Source organism: Nerophis ophidion, linkage group LG03 (genome assembly GCF_033978795.1).
Source record: "Nerophis ophidion isolate RoL-2023_Sa linkage group LG03, RoL_Noph_v1.0, whole genome shotgun sequence".
Classification (NCBI taxonomy): domain Eukaryota; kingdom Metazoa; phylum Chordata; class Actinopteri; order Syngnathiformes; family Syngnathidae; genus Nerophis; species Nerophis ophidion.
Window position 1 is genome coordinate 88,862,385 of NC_084613.1, and position 19,558 is coordinate 88,881,942.

The following is a 19,558-nucleotide window of genomic DNA, read 5'->3' on the forward strand; positions in this document are numbered from 1 at the left end:
TTTTCATACTTAGCCAACGCATCCCGCGGGCCAATTAAAACCTGTTTGAGGTCCTGATCCAGCCCGGGGGCCTTACGTTTGACACCCCTGCTCTACGCAGACCGCCCTGGCAAAAATGACTAATCATTCTATTGCTAACGATGGATTCTGTCGTCTATGTTGCTGCTTCTTCATCTTAGCACGGCTTTCCATACCGGCGATCGTAATATTTTATTAGAGTGTATCAAAACACGTATCGGTATGTCAGATTTAGCCTTGTCTTGGGGGGGGGGGTGTATAGTAGTGTCTGTCCCGGAAGAGTTAGTGCTGCAAGGGGGGCTGGGTTTTTGTATGGATGTCTGATGATGGCTTTTTTGCCGATATCCGATATGGTCCAACTCTTATTTATTGATACCGATACCAAGCGAACACAGAATGTTCCAAAATTAATTAGCACCGTCGACTTTTCCAAGGACATAAGTTATGTCGGGGCTCTTTGGCTGCTTGGTCCCGTATTAAATGCAGCAGAAATAAAAAGAATAAACGGAGAAGTCCAGGCAGTGCTTGCTTCAAAGCAGGCCCATAATACGTTAAGAATAGTTTCAGTTATTGTCACTTAAGTGAAAGTATGTGGAAATAATATATTTATGTTGGGCAACATTGAAAGTCCTGCTTGGGCCCCAATTGGAAGGTTGTGACGTACCCGCCTGCTGGACACCTGCTCGTCCCGCACCAGCTCGTCTCCTCCGCCTCTGGGCAGGGAAGGTATCTTCCTCACCTCGCTCTTCCTCACCGTCCTCCTCCTCACTGTGTGGCTGAGATCCAAAAAATAAAACATTTCCAGTGGATGCAGTAAGGAGGTGTTTGCTTAAGCTAATGGTGTTAGCGCCGCCATCAGCCCTGGGCAGAAAGAAGAAGGTGTCCAATATTCCCAGCTGCTGAGGGAGAAGTCCTCAAATAAAGTCAACATAACTTTTCCATGTCAGCTTGCTGCTGCTTTCAAGCCAAATATTTTAAAACCTACTTCCGCCAGAGCCATATAAGAATGTTTTAACACACATTTTTAGACCAAAATAAGTCTCTTTAAATAAAATACATCTTACCATTAATGCGATTTCTTGAACAGGTGTGGTAGAAAACGGATGGATGGATGGATTAAAACACATGAAATGTTTTTATATTTTGAACATTATTTTTAACACTGCAATTACCAGCAGAATTATTCAATACTTTTTGTGTAAAACAATGTGATCTGAGGGCCAGATGCAGTCCTCAAAAGAGCCACATCTGGATCCACAGCCAGAGGTTCCCCACACTTGCTGTACGCCAACAAAAAGGTCCTTTTTGCAGCAAATTACACTCTGGATATGGATTATCTTAAGCCTAGCCTAGCTTAGCATAGAGTAAGAAAAAAAATGTCCATCCATCCATTTCCTACCGCTTATTCCCTTTGGGGTCGCTGGTGCCTATCTCAGCTACAATCGGGCAGAAGGCGGGGCACACCCTGGACAAGTCATTTAAATATTTGAAAATCAAGTTTGAGCACATATATATACAGTACAGGACAAAAGTTTGGACACGCCTTCTCATTCAATGTGTTTACATGACTATTTACATTGTTTTATTGACATTGTTTACATGACTATTTACATTGTTTTATTTACATTGTTTTCATGACTATTTACATTGTTTTATTGACATTGTTTACATGACCATTTACATTGTTTTATTGACATTGTTTTCATGACTATTTACATTGTTTTATTGACATTGTTTACATGACTATTTACATTGTTTTATTTACATTGTTTTCATGACTATTTACATTGTTTTATTGACATTGTTTTCATGACTATTTACATTGTTTTATTGACATTGTTTTCATGACTATTTACATTGTTTTATTTACATTGTTTTCATGACTATTTACATTGTTTTATTGACATTGTTTTCATGACTATTTACATTGTTTTATTGACATTGTTTTCATGACTATTTACATTGTTTTATTGACATTGTTTTTATGACTATTTACATTGTTTTATTGACATTGTTTTTATGACTATTTACATTGCTTTATTGACATTGTTTTCATGACTATTTACATTGTTTTCATGACTATTTACATTGTTTTATTGACATTGTTTTCATGACTATTTACATTGTTTTATTGACATTGTTTTCATGACTATTTACATTGTTTTATTGACATTGTTTTCATGACTATTTACATTGTTTTATTGACATTGTTTTCATGACTATTTACATTGTTTTATTGACATTGTTTTCATGACTATTTACATTGTTTTATTGACATTGTTTTCATGACTATTTACATTGTTTTATTGACATTGTTTTCATGACTATTTACATTGTTTTATTGACATTGTTTTCATGACTATTTACATTGTTTTCATGACTATTTACATTGTTTTATTGACATTGTTTTCATGACTATTTACATTGTTTTATTGACATTGTTTTCAAGACTATTTACATTGTTTTATTTACATTGTTTTCATGACTATTTACATTGTTTTATTTATATTGTTTTCATGACTATTTACATTGTTTTATTTACATTGTTTTCATGACTATTTACATTGTTTTATTTACATTGTTTTCATGACTATTTACATTGCTTTATTTCCATTGTTTTCATGACTATTTACATTGCTTTATTTACATTGTTTTCATGACTATTTACATTGCTTTATTTACATTGTTTTCATGACTATTTACATTGCTTTATTTACATTGTTTTCATGACTATTTACATTGTTTTATTGACATTGTTTTCATGACTATTTACATTGTTTTATTGACATTGTTTTCATGACTATTTACATTGCTTTATTGACATTGTTTTCATGACTATTTACATTGTTTTATTTACATTGTTTTCATGACTATTTACATTGCTTTATTTACATTGTTTTCATGACTATTTACATTGCTTTATTTACATTGTTTTCATGACTATTTACATTGCTTTATTTACATTGTTTTCATGACTATTTACATTGCTTTATTTACATTGTTTTCATGACCATTTACATTGCTTTATTTACATTGTTTTCATGACTATTTACATTGTTTTATTTATATTGTTTTCATGACTATTTACATTGTTTTATTTACATTGTTTTCATGACCATTTACATTGTTTTATTTACATTGTTTTCATGACTATTTACATTGTTTTCATGACTATTTACATTGTTTTATTTCCATTGTTTTCATGACTATTTACATTGCTTTATTTACATTGTTTTCATGACTATTTACATTGTTTTATTTACATTGTTTTCATGACTATTTACATTGTTTTATTTACATTGTTTTCATGACTATTTACATTGTTTTATTTACATTGTTTTCATGACTATTTACATTGTTTTATTTACATTGTTTTCATGACTATTTACATCGTACGTCAGGGGTCCCCAAACTTTTTGACTCCAGGGCCGCGTTGGTTTGAAAAAAATTTGGCCAGGAGCAGCGGACGCACACACGCAGGTCTAGTGGTTAGGATTCGGCACTCTCACCGCCGCGGCTCGGGTTCGATTCCCGGTCAGGGAACTGAGCATTTGTAAATCAGAATGTGAAATAATGTTATGTTACTCACTGTGTCTCGTATATAACATTTGTAGTTTTTATTTTAGCTAAGCCTCCTCTGGCTTGTTGAAGGGGGGACTAGCAAAGTAAGTATATATATATATACACACACACATACATACATACATACATACATACATATATATATATATATATATATATATACACACACACACACACACTTGACTGGATGTGTTGCACAGGTGGTATCCTATGACAGTTCCATGCTGGAAATCACTGAGAGCGGCCCATTCTTTCACAAATGTTTGTAGAAACAGTCTCCATGCCTAAGTGCTTGATTTGATACATTGGGCCAAGTGATGAGGACACCTGGTTCTCATCACTTTGATGGGTGGCCAAATACTTTTGGCAATATAGCGTATGACTTGGTGGAGGTCTCGCTCCTCCGGGTTCTCAGGACCACCAATGGCAGGACATGACGCCCGTGTTCATCTTTGTGAACAATGATTTATTTTGCAATGATTTGTGCTTTTCAACCGTGTTAAAGTTTCTCGCTGGTTCTCCACCATCAACAACATCCTCTCCTTCCCGACTGCTGCCTTTGACAGAGCGACAGGTGATCAGACTCACACCTGTGTCATCTACGCACCTGTCACTAACCTCCCAGCCGATCCTGACACACCCCGCTTCGCTGCAGGTCCGCAGGCCACGCCCCCTCACAGACTTCTTTTTAACCCTTTAATGACCGCGACCCTTGTGGGTTGCCAGGACCTGAAACACTCACCACAATTGAGGGGAGCCATAATGCTCACAGTAGATATAGGACTTGTTTGAAAAGAACAATGAATCCCATATGCTTTCATTTTTAGTGTGCGGCCCTCCGTGGAAAAAGTTTGGACACCCCTGTTTGAATACATAATAATTAATAATATAATATAATATGAAGACCTGAGGCCAGGTATGGTCGCCATTACCTATTTTATATTATGAAATGTATCTAATGGTACAAACACCAGGCCGCACTTAGTAAAAGGAGGCAAGATGAAGTAAATATGATACACAGAAGTATTTTACGTGGTTGTGTAAAACAGGTGTGTGTGTGTGTGTGTGTGTGTGTGTGTGTGTGTGTGTGTGTGTGTGTCAGCTGACCTTCGTGAGGGCAGAGGAATCCTCATGAAGGTCTTGTAGGTCCTGAGCTCTCTGTGCAGCTCCAAGAAGTGCTTCTCCTTCCTCTTCACCAGCCAGGTGAACTCCCCGTGTTTCATCTCCAGCTTGAAGACGGCCGGCAGCGACTGAAAAGGTCATCAACACAAGCAACCTTTTTTAGGAAAGAGAAAAAAAGGGTTTTCCTTCTCGGGAAATTAATTGTATTTTTAATAATTAAATACTTCAATAAAAATATGTTATATATAATTGAAATACTTCAAGTAAGATGAAAAGAAGGGGGACATATTGTAAATGTTAGGGGAGATTAAGGAGGGAAATTATTGGCAAAAATTTACAAAAACACAAAAAAAATGGTATTCACGCCCAACTATTTACAAATAAAAAAAACAATAGTTGGTTTACTTCTGCATTGTTTCTTTAATGGATGAAAATTGTTTTTATACTTGTGAATCATTTTATACTTGCAATATTTTTTATACTTGTAAAGTGTTTTTCTCACTGAAGAAATAGTTTTATAAGGGCAAATTTTGGGGGGAATCGAAGAAAATAGTTTTTTTTTCCTTGCCAATTGTTTTGCAATCTTTTAATAGTTTTTATAATTGAGAATTTTTTTTTTTTTTAAGAAAATAGTTTTATACTTGTAAAGTATATTTCAAACTAAAAAAAATGGTTTTATAAGTACAAATATTTTTGGGAATCTAAGAAAATATATTTTTTTACTTGTGAAGCGTTTTATACTTGCAATAACTTTTTGGGAATTGATGAAAATAGTTTTTATAATTGAGAATATTTCTTATTTGTATTAAAGAAAATAGTCTCATATTGGAAAGTGTTTTTCAAACCCAAAAAATAGTTTTATAAGTGCACATTTTTTGGGGAATCCAAAAAATAGTTTTTTTTTACTTGCGAATCTTTTTATACTTGCAATAATTTTTTGGAATTGATGAAAATAGTTGTTTTACTTGAGAATAGTTTGTATTCGTATTAAAGAAAATAGTCTTATATGTGTGAATTTTTTTTTCTAACTAAAAAAAAATTGTTTAATAAGTGCAATTTTTTTTTATTGAAGAAAATAGTTTTTCTTACTTGCAATTTTTTTTATACTTGGAATATTTTTTTGTTGTTGAAGAAAATAGTATTTATAATTGAGAAAAAGTTGTTTTTTTTTTTTTTTTCAAGAAAATAGTCTTATACTTTTAAAGTGTTTTTCTAACCCAGAAAATTGTTTTAATTAGTGCACATTTTTGGGGGGAATTGAAGAAAATAGTTTTTTTTGCTTGCGAATTGTTTTATAATTGCAATAATTTTTGGGGAATTGATGAAAATAGTTTTTATAATTGAAAATAATTTTTATTTGTATTAAAGAAAATAGTCTTATACTTGTTAAGTGTTTTGCCATCCATTTTCTACCGCTTATTCCCTTTGGGGTCGCGGGGGGCGCTGGTGCCTATCTCAGCTACAATCGGGCGGAAGGCAGTATACACCCTGGACAAGTCGCCACCTCATCGCAAGTAAGAAATAGTTCTGTAAGTGCAATTTTTTTTTTAATTGAAGAAAATTGTTTTTTTTACTTGCAAATGGTCTTATACTTGCAATATTTTCTTTGTTGAAGAAAATAGTTCTAATAATTGATAAAAAAGTGTGTTTTTTAAAGAAAATCGTTTTATAAGTGTGATTTTTCTTTTTTAATTGGAAAAAAAAATATGTAACTTGCGAATCGTTTTATACCTGGAATTTTTTTTTATTGAAGGAAATAGTTTTTATAATTGAGAAAAAAGTGTGTTTTTTTTTAAAGAAAATAGTTTTTTATAAAGCGCTTTGGGTATCTCGAAGGTAGAAAAGCGCTATACAAGTATAACCCATTTACTTGTAAAGTGTTTTTCTAACTAAAAAAATTGTTTAAGTGCAATTTTTGGGGGGAATTGAAGAAAATTGTTTTTTTTTTTTTTTTACTTGCGAATCGTTTTTAAACTTGCAATCATTTTTTTTTTTATTAAAGAAAATCGTTATTATAATTGAGAAATAGATTTTTCATTTTAAGAAAATAGTCTTGTACTTTTAAAATGTCTTTCTAACTAAAATAAATCGTTTTATAAGTTCAATTTTTTTTAATTGAAGAAAATTCGTTTTTTACCTGCAAGTCGTTTTATACTTGCAATCATTGTTTTTATTGAAGAAAATAGTCTTTATACTGAGAAAAATGTTTTTTTTAAGAAAATTGTGTACTTGTAGAGTGTTTTTGTAACTACAAAAATCGTTTTATAAGTGAGATTTTTTTTTAATTGAATAAAAAAAAAAAATCACCTGCAAATCGTTTTGTACTTGTGAGTGGAGGTGTTGGCAAGCATGGTGGGTGGAGGTGTTGGCAAGTATGGTGAGTGGAGGTGTTGGCAAGTGTGGTGAGTGGAGGTGTTGGCAAGTGTGGTGAGTGGAGGTGTTGGCAAGTATGGTGAGTGGAGGTGTTGGCAAGTATGGTGGGTGGAGGTGTTGGCAAGTGTGGTGAGTGGAGGTGTTGGCAAGTGTGGTGGGTGGAGGTGTTGGCAAGTGTGGTGAGTGGAGGTGTTGGCAAGTATGGTGAGTGGAGGTGTTGGCAAGCATGGTGGGTGGAGGTGTTGGCAAGTATGGTGAGTGGAGGTGTTGGCAAGTGTGGTGAGTGGAGGTGTTGGCAAGTGTGGTGAGTGGAGGTGTTGGCAAGTATGGTGAGTGGAGGTGTTGGCAAGTATGGTGGGTGGAGGTGTTGGCAAGTGTGGTGAGTGGAGGTGTTGGCAAGTGTGGTGGGTGGAGGTGTTGGCAAGTATGGTGGGTGGAGGTGTTGGCAAGTATGGTGAGTGGAGGTGTTGGCAAGTATGGTGGGTGGAGGTGTTGGCAAGTATGGTGGGTGGAGGTGTTGGCAAGTGTGGTGAGCGGAGGTGTTGGCAAGTGTGGTGAGCGGAGGTGTTGGCAAGTGTGGTGAGTGGAGGTGTTGGCAAGTATGGTGGGTGGAGGTGTTGGCAAGTATGGTGGGTGGAGGTGTTGGCAAGTGTGGTGAGTGGAGGTGTTGGCAAGTATGGTGAGTGGAGGTGTTGGCAAGTATGGTGGGTGGAGGTGTTGGCAAGTGTGGTGAGTGGAGGTGTTGGCAAGTATGGTGAGTGGAGGTGTTGGCAAGCATGGTGGGTGGAGGTGTTGGCAAGTATGGTGAGTGGAGGTGTTGGCAAGTATGGTGAGTGGAGGTGTTGGCAAGTATGGTGAGTGGAGGTGTTGGCAAGTATGGTGAGTGGAGGTGTTGGCAAGTATGGTGGGTGGAGGTGTTGGCAAGTGTGGTGGGTGGAGGTGTTGGCAAGTGTGGTGAGTGGAGGTGTTGGCAAGTGTGGTGGGTGGAGGTGTTGGCAAGTGTGGTGGGTGGAGGTGTTGGCAAGTATGGTGAGTGGAGGTGTTGGCAAGTATGGTGAGTGGAGGTGTTGGCAAGCATGGTGGGTGGAGGTGTTGGCAAGTGTGGTGAGTGGAGGTGTTGGCAAGTATGGTGAGTGGAGGTGTTGGCAAGTATGGTGGGTGGAGGTGTTGGCAAGCATGGTGGGTGGAGGTGTTGGCAAGTATGGTGGGTGGAGGTGTTGGCAAGTATGGTGGGTGGAGGTGTTGGCAAGTATGGTGGGTGGAGGTGTTGGCAAGTATGGTGGGTGGAGGTGTTGGCAAGTGTGGTGAGTGGAGGTGTTGGCAAGTATGGTGAGTGGAGGTGTTGGCAAGCATGGTGGGTGGAGGTGTTGGCAAGTATGGTGAGTGGAGGTGTTGGCAAGTATGGTGAGTGGAGGTGTTGGCAAGTATGGTGAGTGGAGGTGTTGGCAAGTATGGTGAGTGGAGGTGTTGGCAAGTATGGTGGGTGGAGGTGTTGGCAAGTGTGGTGGGTGGAGGTGTTGGCAAGTGTGGTGAGTGGAGGTGTTGGCAAGTGTGGTGGGTGGAGGTGTTGGCAAGTGTGGTGGGTGGAGGTGTTGGCAAGTATGGTGAGTGGAGGTGTTGGCAAGTATGGTGAGTGGAGGTGTTGGCAAGCATGGTGGGTGGAGGTGTTGGCAAGTGTGGTGAGTGGAGGTGTTGGCAAGTATGGTGAGTGGAGGTGTTGGCAAGCATGGTGAGTGGAGGTGTTGGCAAGCATGGTGGGTGGAGGTGTTGGCAAGTATGGTGGGTGGAGGTGTTGGCAAGTATGGTGAGTGGAGGTGTTGGCAAGCATGGTGGGTGGAGGTGTTGGCAAGTGTGGTGAGTGGAGGTGTTGGCAAGTATGGTGGGTGGAGGTGTTGGCAAGTGTGGTGGGTGGAGGTGTTGGCAAGCATGGTGGGTGGAGGTGTTTGGCCCACCTTGTTGACGCTGCGGTGGTGAGACAGGTTGAAGCGGTCCTGGGCGCTGGTGAAGCGCTCCACCTCCAGGATGCGAGCGCTGATGGGGACGCTGGGCAGGAAGACTCTGGCGTTGGCCTCCTTGAAGCCCACAGTGGAGTACACGCAAGAAAAGGGAATACCACAATCACCTGGGGGGGGGTGACAGAGAGAGAGAGAGTGAGAAAGAGTGAGAGAGAGAGAGAGAGAGAGAGAGAGAGAGAGAGAGAGAGAGAGAGAGAGAGAGAGAGAGAGAGAGAGAGAGAGGGCGAGTGACAAGCATGCATGGAGCAGCAAAAGAAGTAAAATAATAAAATAATAGACTTATCAAAAGAATCCTTTTTCAGGATTGTTACATGCTGACTTCACATACATTTAGATAAATATCATTCACTTCACTACTGTACTTTTTCTTGACATCTAATGTATTTTTTTTCTTTATAACTACTGTACTTTTTCTCCATAACCACTGTATTTTTTCTTAATAACATCTACTGTACTTTGTCTTTATAACTAGTGTACTTTTTTACAACTACTGTACTTTTTCTTAATTACATCTACTGTACTTTCTATTCATAACTACTATTGTACTTTTTTTAGAACTACTGTACTTTTTCTTAACATCTACTGTACTTTTTCTTTATAGCAAATGTACTTTCTCCTCTCTAAATACTGTACTTTTTCTTTATAACTGGAACTTACATATTCTTTATAACATCTACTGTACATTTTATTTATAACTACTTTACTTTTTCTTAATATCTACTGTACTTTTTTGTAACTACGGTACTTTTTCTTTATAGTGAATGTTCTTTTTCCTCTCTAAATACTGTACTTTGTCTTTATAACTGGAATTAGACTTTCTCTATAAATTCCTTACATATTATTTATAACATCTACTGTACTTTCTTTACAACTACTGTACTTATTCTTTATAATCACCATACATTTACTTTATAACTACTGTACTTTTTCTTAACATCTACTGTACTTTTTTTTTATAACCACTGTACTCTATAACTAGTACTGTACTATTTCTCTAAAACTTCTGTACTTTTTCTTTATAACTACTGTACTTTTCTTAAAATCTACTGTACTTGTTTATAAGTACTTTACTTTTTCTTTATAACTAGTACTGTATTATTTCTATAAAACTACTGTACTTTTTACTCTCAAAATACTGTAGTTTTTCTTTATAACTAGTACTGTACTATTTGTCTAAAACTACTGGACTTTTTCTTCACAACTACTGTACTTGTCAATCAATCAATGTTTATTTATATAGCCCCAAATCACAAATGTCTCAAAGGGCTGCACAAATCATTACGACTACAACATCCTGGGAAGAACCCACAAAAGGGCAAGGAAAAACTCCCACCCAGTGGGCAGGGAGAATTCACATCCAGTGGGACGCCAGTGACAATGCTGACTATGAGAAACCTTGGAGAGGACCTCAGATGTGGGCAACCCCCCACCCCCCTCTATAACTACTGTATATTTTCTTAACTACTGTACTTTTTCTTAATAACATACTGTACTATTTCTCTAAAACTACAGTACTTTTTCCTCTCTAAATACTGTACTTTTTCTTTAAAACTGGAACCAGACTTTCTCTCTAACTACTTTACATATTCTTTAGAAAATCGACTGTACTTTTTCTTCATAACTACTGTACTTATTCTTTACATCTACTGTACTTTTTATGTATAACTACTACTGTACTTTTAGATACCATTTTCTTTCTAACTAGGGCACTGCTGTACTTATTCTTCATAACTACTAAAGCACTTTTACTTAGGAAAAACTGCACGTGTTGTGGATAGTTTCCATAATATTTACAGTATCGTGTTCCAGCTCCTCTTTTTACTTCCAGAACAATCGACATGTACCCCCCCCCCCACGTACCGGGGCAGTTTCCATCGTAGTCCACGTCCTCTCCCTCGTCAAAGTCCAGCTCTCCGGCGTCTAAGCTCTCCACCAGGTCGGCCATCTTGATTCCGTCTTGCACGTCGGCGCTTTCTGCGTTGACCAGGTTGACGTTGCTGATGGTGGGCGGAGTCTTGGTCAGCATGCTTAGCACCAGGTAGGTGGAGCAGGACTCACCTGGAGGAGCACAACAAGAAAAAAGATGGTGGTTCACGTTTAACATCCGGGAGGAAATGAACCTTTGACCCAAAGTACATTTTTAGAAAAGTGGACCGAGGTTTGGCGCCTAAAGAAAGATCAACCTCACAGTCCAAACACTGACTTCTCCCTTTCTCCACTTCTCACAGTAATATCTATTTTTTATAATATCCACATAATTAAATGTTTTTGGAATGCATTTTTTATTTTTCTATTGAGTTTTTTATCATTTTAGCACAGCGTTATTTTTGGTACACATCTAGAAACTGTGTCAGAGCTTGGTCCGCATCGCCGGCTGTAAGTCGGACATGTTCCAGTGTCTTGGTTGACAAGACTCTCCAAGGTGGTGCCTCTGGATTGGCAGACCGGGGTGGTGGTCCCTCTCTTTAAGAAGGTGGTGCCTCTGGATTGGCAGACCGGGGTGGTGGTCCCTCTCTTTAAGAAGGTGGTGCCTCTGGATCGGCAGACCGGGGTGGTGGTCCCTCTCTTTAAGAAGGTGGTGCCTCTGGATCGGCAGACCGGGGTGGTGGTCCCTCTCTTTAAGAAGGTGGTGCCTCTGGATTGGCAGACCGGGGTGGTGGTCCCTCTCTTTAAGAAGGTGGTGCCTCTGGATTGGCAGACCGGGGTGGTGGTCCCTCTCTTTAAGAAGGTGGTGCCTCTGGACTGGCAGACCGGGGTGGTGGTCCCTCTCTTTAAGAAGGTGGTGCCTCTGGATTGGCAGACCGGGGTGGTGGTCCCTCTCTTTAAGAAGGGGGACCAGAGGGTGTGTTCCAACTATGGTGGGATCACACTCCTTAGGAGTCTATTCAGGTGTACTGGAGAGGAGACTACGCCGGATAGTCCAACCTCGGATTCAGGAGGAACAGTGTGGTTTTGGTCCTGGTGGTGGAACTGTGGACCAGCTCTAGACTCTGGGCAGGGTCCTTGAGGGTGCATGGGAGTTTGCCCAACTTTTCCAGTTTCAAAGCTTCAACAATTAGTTTCCTCAGTTCCCAAACGTTTATTGAGTGTTGTTAAAAGAAAAGGTGATGTAACACAGTGGTGAACATGCCCTTTCCCAACTACTTTGGCACATGTTGCAGCCATGAAATTCTAAGTTAATTATTATTTGCAAAAAAAATATTAAAGTTTATGAGTTTGAACATGAAATATGTTGTCTTTGTAGCATATTCAACTGAATATGGCTTGAAAAGGATTTGCAAATCATTGTATTCTGTTTATATTTACATCTAACACAATTTCCCAACTCATATGGAAACAGGGCTTGTAGATTGTTATTTTAGCTAACGATCTCATTTATTTAGTTTTGTAGTTAGATGTGTTTTGTTTTTTTAATCTAATTTTTGTTTGCATCTTTTCACCCGGAAACATGCAAAAGCAGTTTTTGCGATTCTAAACTTCAAAACCTTTTTACAGCCTTGAGCAGAGAAGAGGATTTATGACGACTCGGCATGTTGTTCATGCAAAAAAAAAGCAGAAAAGGAAGCTAAAAAGAAGATTCCAAGTGTCTTTTGAAGACAAAACTCCAGACTCCACATTCACTCTGTAAAAGTACCACTTACTGGCTTACATGCAAGGACAATAAAGCACGTTTTTGCTGACACTTGATACTTGTGGAAACATCCAGGGAGACTAAAGCAGCAGTTTTAAATGACAACAACGACAACAAGAGTCTTTTATTTTGACAGGAAGCCAAGGTGTAAAGTTTCTGCTCTCACAAGTTCAGCCATGGGAAGAACGATCGTGTGACGGTGCGCTGCCGAACATGCTCCTCTGCGTGTATGGCGCTCAGCATCAAGGGTTGGAATTGGGGCTTTAAGCACCAAAGTGACGCTCGAGCGTGGCCACCGCTGCTGCTCACTGCTCCCCTCACCCCTCATGACCTCAAACTACGGAATGGGCCAGGGGTCAAAAACGTTAAAGGCACGTACTATGTGACAGTGCGCTGCCGAACATGCTCCTCTGCGTGTATGGCGCCCAGCATCAAGGGTTGGAATTGGGGCTTAAAGCACCAAAATCATGCTTGAGCGTGGCCACCGCTGCTGCTCACTGCTCCCCTCACCCCTCATGACCTCAAACTACAGAATGGGCCGAGGGTCAAAAACGTTAAAGGCACGTACTCTGTGATGGTGCGCTGCCGAATATGCTCCTCTGCATGTATGGCACTCAGCATCAAGGGTTGGAATTGGGGCTTAAAGCACCGAAATAACGCTCGAACGTGGCCACCGCTGCTGCTCACTGCTCCCCTCACCCCACATGACCTAAAACTAGGGAACGGGCCGGGGGTCAAAAATGTTAATGGCGTGTTAAAAAAAGAAGCTAAAACACTGGCGGTTGCGCATGGACGTTAGCCGCCATGTCTTAAAGTTCCTCTAACTGAGGGTGTTTCAGGGCCGCCGCTGCTGCTCACTGCTCCCCTCTCCTCCCCCAGGGGGTGTGAAACGAGGGAATGGGTGGAATGCAGAGGCTCATTTCACCACACCTAGTGTGCGTGTGTGACTATCAGTGGTGCTTTCAAAGTTTCAAACCAGCAATGTCACGCCGTGACGACGCGCTCGCTACAAGTCCGTGAAACATGTTCAACATGCGACTGCTCGTGTCGACGTCAAGTCAGAGCGGTGAGGGGCAAGCTGCTGAGTCGGCGTTAACTGCATCGACGAGCTGATTACTGACTGGACGCCATTACACGTTATCTCAAACTACGGAACGGGCCGAAGGTCAAAAACGTTAATGGCGCGTACTCTGTGATGGTGCGCTGTCGAACATGCTCCTCTGTGTGCATGGTGCTCAGCATCAAAGGGTTGGAATTGGGACTTAAAGCAGTGAAATAATGCTGGAGCGTGGCCACCGCTGCTGCTAACTGCTCCCCTCATCTCCCAGAATATATATTAGTGCTTTTGATCCATTAGTAACGCGACACTATACCACACAACCCTACAAAGCAGGTTTAAATAACTTACTGGTTTCAGACCCAAATAAGGTTTATCGGCCTCTTTGACGACTAACACTGGATATCACGTGACTACACACACATCAATACCCACACTGGTAGCGTCTGGGTGGGAAAGTGAAAGGTGCAATTCCTATCAGTGTGATTGTCGGAGCCTCCTTATAGAAGATACTTTCAGTGAAGGAGGTGTGATCCCCGTCAACAACACCCGCTGACAAAGAAGGGAGCGCAGCCTTTGTTTCATGACAGCCTGTTATCATCGTCCTCCGCACTCCAAATACTGGCCGCCTCCCCCAGGGCCGCTGCAGACTGCCGGAATGTTCCCAGCATGTGCGTCTGCACCACAACCATCTGATAGTGCCACCTGCCCAGGATGTGACAGAAGAAAAGTTATCATCTCCGCTTCCTGCTACTTCCTGCTTCCTGTGCGGTCGTCCTGGCAACGGCCAGCCTGCTCGCCGTGTAAGCGTTCCCTCGCTGTGCGTGCCTTTCAAATGTTCTCTAGTGCCCGCACGCCCTCGTCCATGGAGGAGGTGCAGTGGGTGGAGGAGGAGGAGGATTGGCTGAGAACCAAGAAGGAGAAGAGAGGAAAAGGGTTGATGAAAGGAAGGAAAAAAGGAAGGAAGGAAGGAAGGAGAAGAAGGAAGAAAATAAAGAAGAAAGGGAGAAGGAGAATGAAAAGGAGAAGGAAGAAGAGAAGAAGTAGGAGGAGGAAAAGAAGGAGGATTGGCTGAGAACCAAGAAGGACAAGAGAGGAAAAGGGTTGATGAAAGGAAGGAAGGAAGGAAGAAAGGAGAAGGAGAAGAAGGAGAAAGAAGAAAGGGAGAAGTAGAATTAAAAGGAGAAGGAAGAAGAGAAGAAGTAGGAGGAGGAAAAGAAGGATGAGAAAAAAGGAAATGAAGAAAAGGTGAAGTAGGAGAACATTTTTTTCCTGATTCAATTCTTCATTCTACCATGAATTGATGAAGGTGGACCCCGACTTAAACAAGTTGAAAAACTTATTGGGGTGTTACCATTTAGTGGTCAATTGTAGGGAATATGTACTGTACTGTGCAATCTACTAACAAAAGTATCAATCAATCAATCAATCAATCGTGTTTATTCTCCCAGCCGGAACCAACCAAGACATTGAGTGCCTGCCTGCCAGACCGAATTCAGGACAAGATTACACAAAGTTTGTCACTAAGGCCGCTGCCTTTTCTAAATGTTCTGTTTTAAACTTCTACGCCAATGTCGGCCATATTTCTTTATTTTCTTCCTGTGAGCTGCACTTGAGGGGGAAGTAGCACAACGGGGATTGAACATTAACGTCGTGAAGAGCCTGACCTTTGCGACCGTGGACAGGGAGGTCGCACACACGCACACAAACTTAAAGGCTAACGTTACCACACTAGCAGCTAAAATGTGCCAAGCACCAAGTCATGTAACTATGAAGCTTCCCAGAAAGTTAAATCAAGTTAAAACTCTACTTTTCAAAGCCAAAGCCATTTATCAACAACATCCAGAAACGCCGCCGGCTTCTCTGGGCCCGAGATCATCTAAGATGGACTGATGCAAAGTGGAAAAGTGTTCTGTGGTCTGACGAGTCCACATTTCAAATTGTTTTTTGGAAACTGTGGACGTTGTGTCCTCCGGACCAAAGAGGAACAGAACCATCTGGATTGTTGTAGGCGCAAAGTGGAAAAGCCAAAATCTGTGATGGTATGGGGGTGCATTAGTGCCCAAGGCATGGGTAACTTACACATGTGTGATGGTATGGGGGTGTATTAGTGAACAAGACATGGGTAACTTACACATGTGTGATGGTATGGGGGTGTATTAGTGCCCAAGGCATGGGTAACTTACACATGTGTGATGGTATGGGGGTGTATTAGTGAACAAGACATGACTAACTTACACATGTGTGATGGTATGGGGGTGCATTAGTGAACAAGACATGGGTAACTTACACATGTGTGATGGTATGGGGGTGTATTAGTGCCCAAGACATGGGTAACTTACACATGTGTGATGGTATGGGGGTGTATTAGTGCCCAAGGCATGGGTAACTTACACATGTGTGATGGTATGGGGGTGTATTAGTGAACAAGACATGGGTAACTTACACATGTGTGATGGTATGGGGGTGTATTAGTGAACAAGACATGACTAACTTACACATGTGTGATGGTATGGGGGTGTATTAGTGCCCAAGACATGGGTAACTTACACATGTGTGATGGTATGGGGGTGTATTAGTGAACAAGACATGGGTAACTTACACATGTGTGATGGTATGGGGGTGTATTAGTGAACAAGGCATGGGTAACTTACACATGTGTGATGGTATGGGGGTGTATTAGTGAACAAGACATGGGTAACTTACACATGTGTGATGGTATGGGGGTGTATTAGTGCCCAAGACATGGGTAACTTACACATGTGTGATGGTATGGGGTGTATTAGTGAACAAGACATGGGTAACTTACACATGTGTGATGGTATGGGGGTGTATTAGTGAACAAGACATGGGTAACTTACACATGTGTGATGGTATGGGGTGTATTAGTGAACAAGACATGGGTAACTTACACATGTGTGATGGTATGGGGGTGTATTAGTGAACAAGACATGGGTAACTTACACATGTGTGATGGTATGGGGGTGTATTAGTGCCCAAGACATGGGTAACTTACACATGTGTGATGGTATGGGGGTGTATTAGTGCCCAAGGCATGGGTAACTTACACATGTGTGATGGTATGGGGGTGTATTAGTGCCCAAGGCATGGGTAACTTACACATGTGTGATGGTATGGGGGTGTATTAGTGAACAAGACATGGGTAACTTACACATGTGTGATGGTATGGGGGTGTATTAGTGAACAAGACATGGGTAACTTACACATGTGTGATGGTATGGGGGTGTATTAGTGAACAAGACATGGGTAACTTACACATGTGTGATGGTATGGGGGTGTATTAGTGCCCAAGGCATGGGTAACTTACACATCTGTGAAGGCACCATTAATGCTGAAAGGTACATACAGCTTTTGGAACAACATATGCTGCCATCCAAGCAACGTTATCATGGATGCCCCTGCTTATTTCAGCAAGACAATGCCAAGCCAGGTGTTACAACAAGTGTGGGTACTAGACTGGCCTGCCTGTGGTCCAGACCTGTCTCCCATTGAAAATGTGAGGCGCATAATGAAGTAGGGCTGGGCGACATGGCCTTTTATTCATATCTGGATATGTTTAGGTCATGTGACCATACAGCATATATATGTTTAGGTCATGTGACCATACAGCATATATATGTTTAGGTCATGTGACCATACAGCATATATATGTTTAGGTCATGTGACCATACAGCATATATATGTTTAGGTCATGTGACCATACAGCATATATATGTGGATATTTGGCCTTAGAATGAAGACTTGCTACATATAATGACAGCAGTCTGATGATTCTATGTGTCTACATTCAAACATTCTTCTTCATACTGCATTCATATATGCTACTTTGAAACTTTCATGCAGAGAGGGAAATCACAACTAAAAGTGTATTTATGAAACAGTTATTGGCACAGTGGCACAAACATTCATGTCATTTCCAAACAGAAAGTGCAAGATTGTCAGAGACGTTTTAAAACAAGCTATGAGTGCACTTTTGTGCATGATGTCACACAAGATATTTCAATAAGTGTCAAATAAAAATGAGCTGCATAATAGTTAATCAAACAGTGTATGTCCTTGACTATGTGGTAGGTTCCTGCGGACGTTATCTCCTTCTGTGGTTGACTATTCTTTTCAAACGGTGTTGATCTGGAAATGATTGCGAGGGCATTTTGTTGGTTTGGCAGCAAACAGAGATGTTGACATGCAGAGTTTTAAGCACTCCTTATTCTCTAGCGGGTGACTTTTCAAATCATGCTACAAACTAGCAGTGCTGCTACTTTTTGTAGCAACACTTTTGCCGCATAATAGTTCAACATCTTCCCGCTTGAAGGCGAACCACCGTGTGTTTTTTCTTTGGAATTCATTCTTCCTCCATTTGTTACACCGTTAGCATCACAGCTAACGTTATCATGTCGTACATGTCTGCTCCGCAGCAGCATGTGACGTTTCCATATGAGTTGGGAAATGGTGTTAGATGTAAATATAAACAGAATACAATGATTTGCAAATCCTTTTCAAGCCATATTCAGTTGAATATGCTACAAAGACAACATATTTCATGTTCAAACTCATAAACTTTATTTTTGTGTGCAAATAATCATTAACTTTAGAATTGTTGAGGAATGCTCATCAAACACTTATTTGGAACATCCCACAGGTGTGCAGGCTAATTGGGAACAGGTGGGTGCCATGATTGGCTCTAAAAACAGCTTCCCAAAAAATGCTCAGTCTTTCACAAGAAAGGATGGGGCGAGGTACACCCCTTTGTCCACAACTGTGTGAGCAAATAGTCAAACAGTTTAAGAACAACCTTTCTCAAAGTGACATTGCAAGAAATTTAGGGATTTCAACATCTACGCTCCATAATATCATCAAAAGGTTCAGAGAAACCAACATTGAATGACCATGACCTTCGATGCCTCGGACGGCACTGTATCAAAAATCATCATCAATCTCTAAAGGATATCACCACATGGGCTCAGGAACACTTCAGAAAACCACTGTCACTAAATATAGTTGGTCGCTACATCTGTAAGTGCAAGTTAAAGCTCTACTATGCAAAGTGAAAGCCATTTATCAACAACATCCAGAAACGCCGCCAGCTTCTCTGGGCCCGAGATCATCTAAGATGGACTGATGCAAAGTGGAAAAGTGTTCTGTGGTCTGACGAGTCCACATTTCAAATTGTTTTTGGAAATATTCAACATTGTGTCATCAGGACCAAAGGGGAAGCGAACCATCCAGACTGTTATCGACGCAAAGTGTAAAAGCCAGCATGTGTGATGGTATGGGGGTGCATTAGTGCCCAAGGCATGGGTAACTTACACATCTGTGAAGGCACCATTAATGCTGAAAGGTACATACAGCTTTTGGAACAACATATGCTGCCATCTAAGCGCCGTCTTTTTCATGGACGCCCCTGCTTATCTCAGCAAGACAATGCCAAGCCACATTCAGCACGTACTACAACAGCATGGCTTTGTAAAAAAAAGAGTGCGGGTACTTTCCTGGCCGGCCTGCAGTCCAGACCTGTCCCCCATGGAAAATGTGTGGTGCATTATGAAGCGTAAAATAGGACAGCGGAGACCCCGGACTGTTGAAGGACTGAAGCTCTACATAAAACAAGAATGGGAAAGAATTCAACTTTCAAAGCTTCAACAATTAGTTTCCTCAGTTCCCAAACGTTTATTGAGTGTTGTTAAAAGAAAAGGTGATGTAACACAGTGGTGAACATGCCCTTTCCCAACTACTTTGGCA

The 19,558-nt window shown here is 40.8% G+C and overlaps 1 protein-coding gene across 3 annotated transcripts in view; it reads right to left on the reverse strand.

Annotated features, from left to right (window-relative positions):
- pld1a (phospholipase D1a) overlaps positions 1-19,558 on the reverse strand; it is a 110,902-nt gene that overhangs the window by 82,570 nt on the left and 8,774 nt on the right. For all 3 annotated transcript variants that reach the window (XM_061896350.1, XM_061896351.1, XM_061896349.1), the window contains exons 2-5: positions 10,971-11,168; positions 9,048-9,217; positions 4,708-4,850; positions 683-794 (exon numbers count right to left, since the gene is read on the reverse strand). In XM_061896350.1, the coding sequence (XP_061752334.1) occupies positions 683-794; positions 4,708-4,850; positions 9,048-9,217; positions 10,971-11,136 (591 nt within the window). In that variant the 5' untranslated portion in view covers positions 11,137-11,168. The remainder of the gene's footprint in view (positions 1-682; positions 795-4,707; positions 4,851-9,047; positions 9,218-10,970; positions 11,169-19,558) is intronic.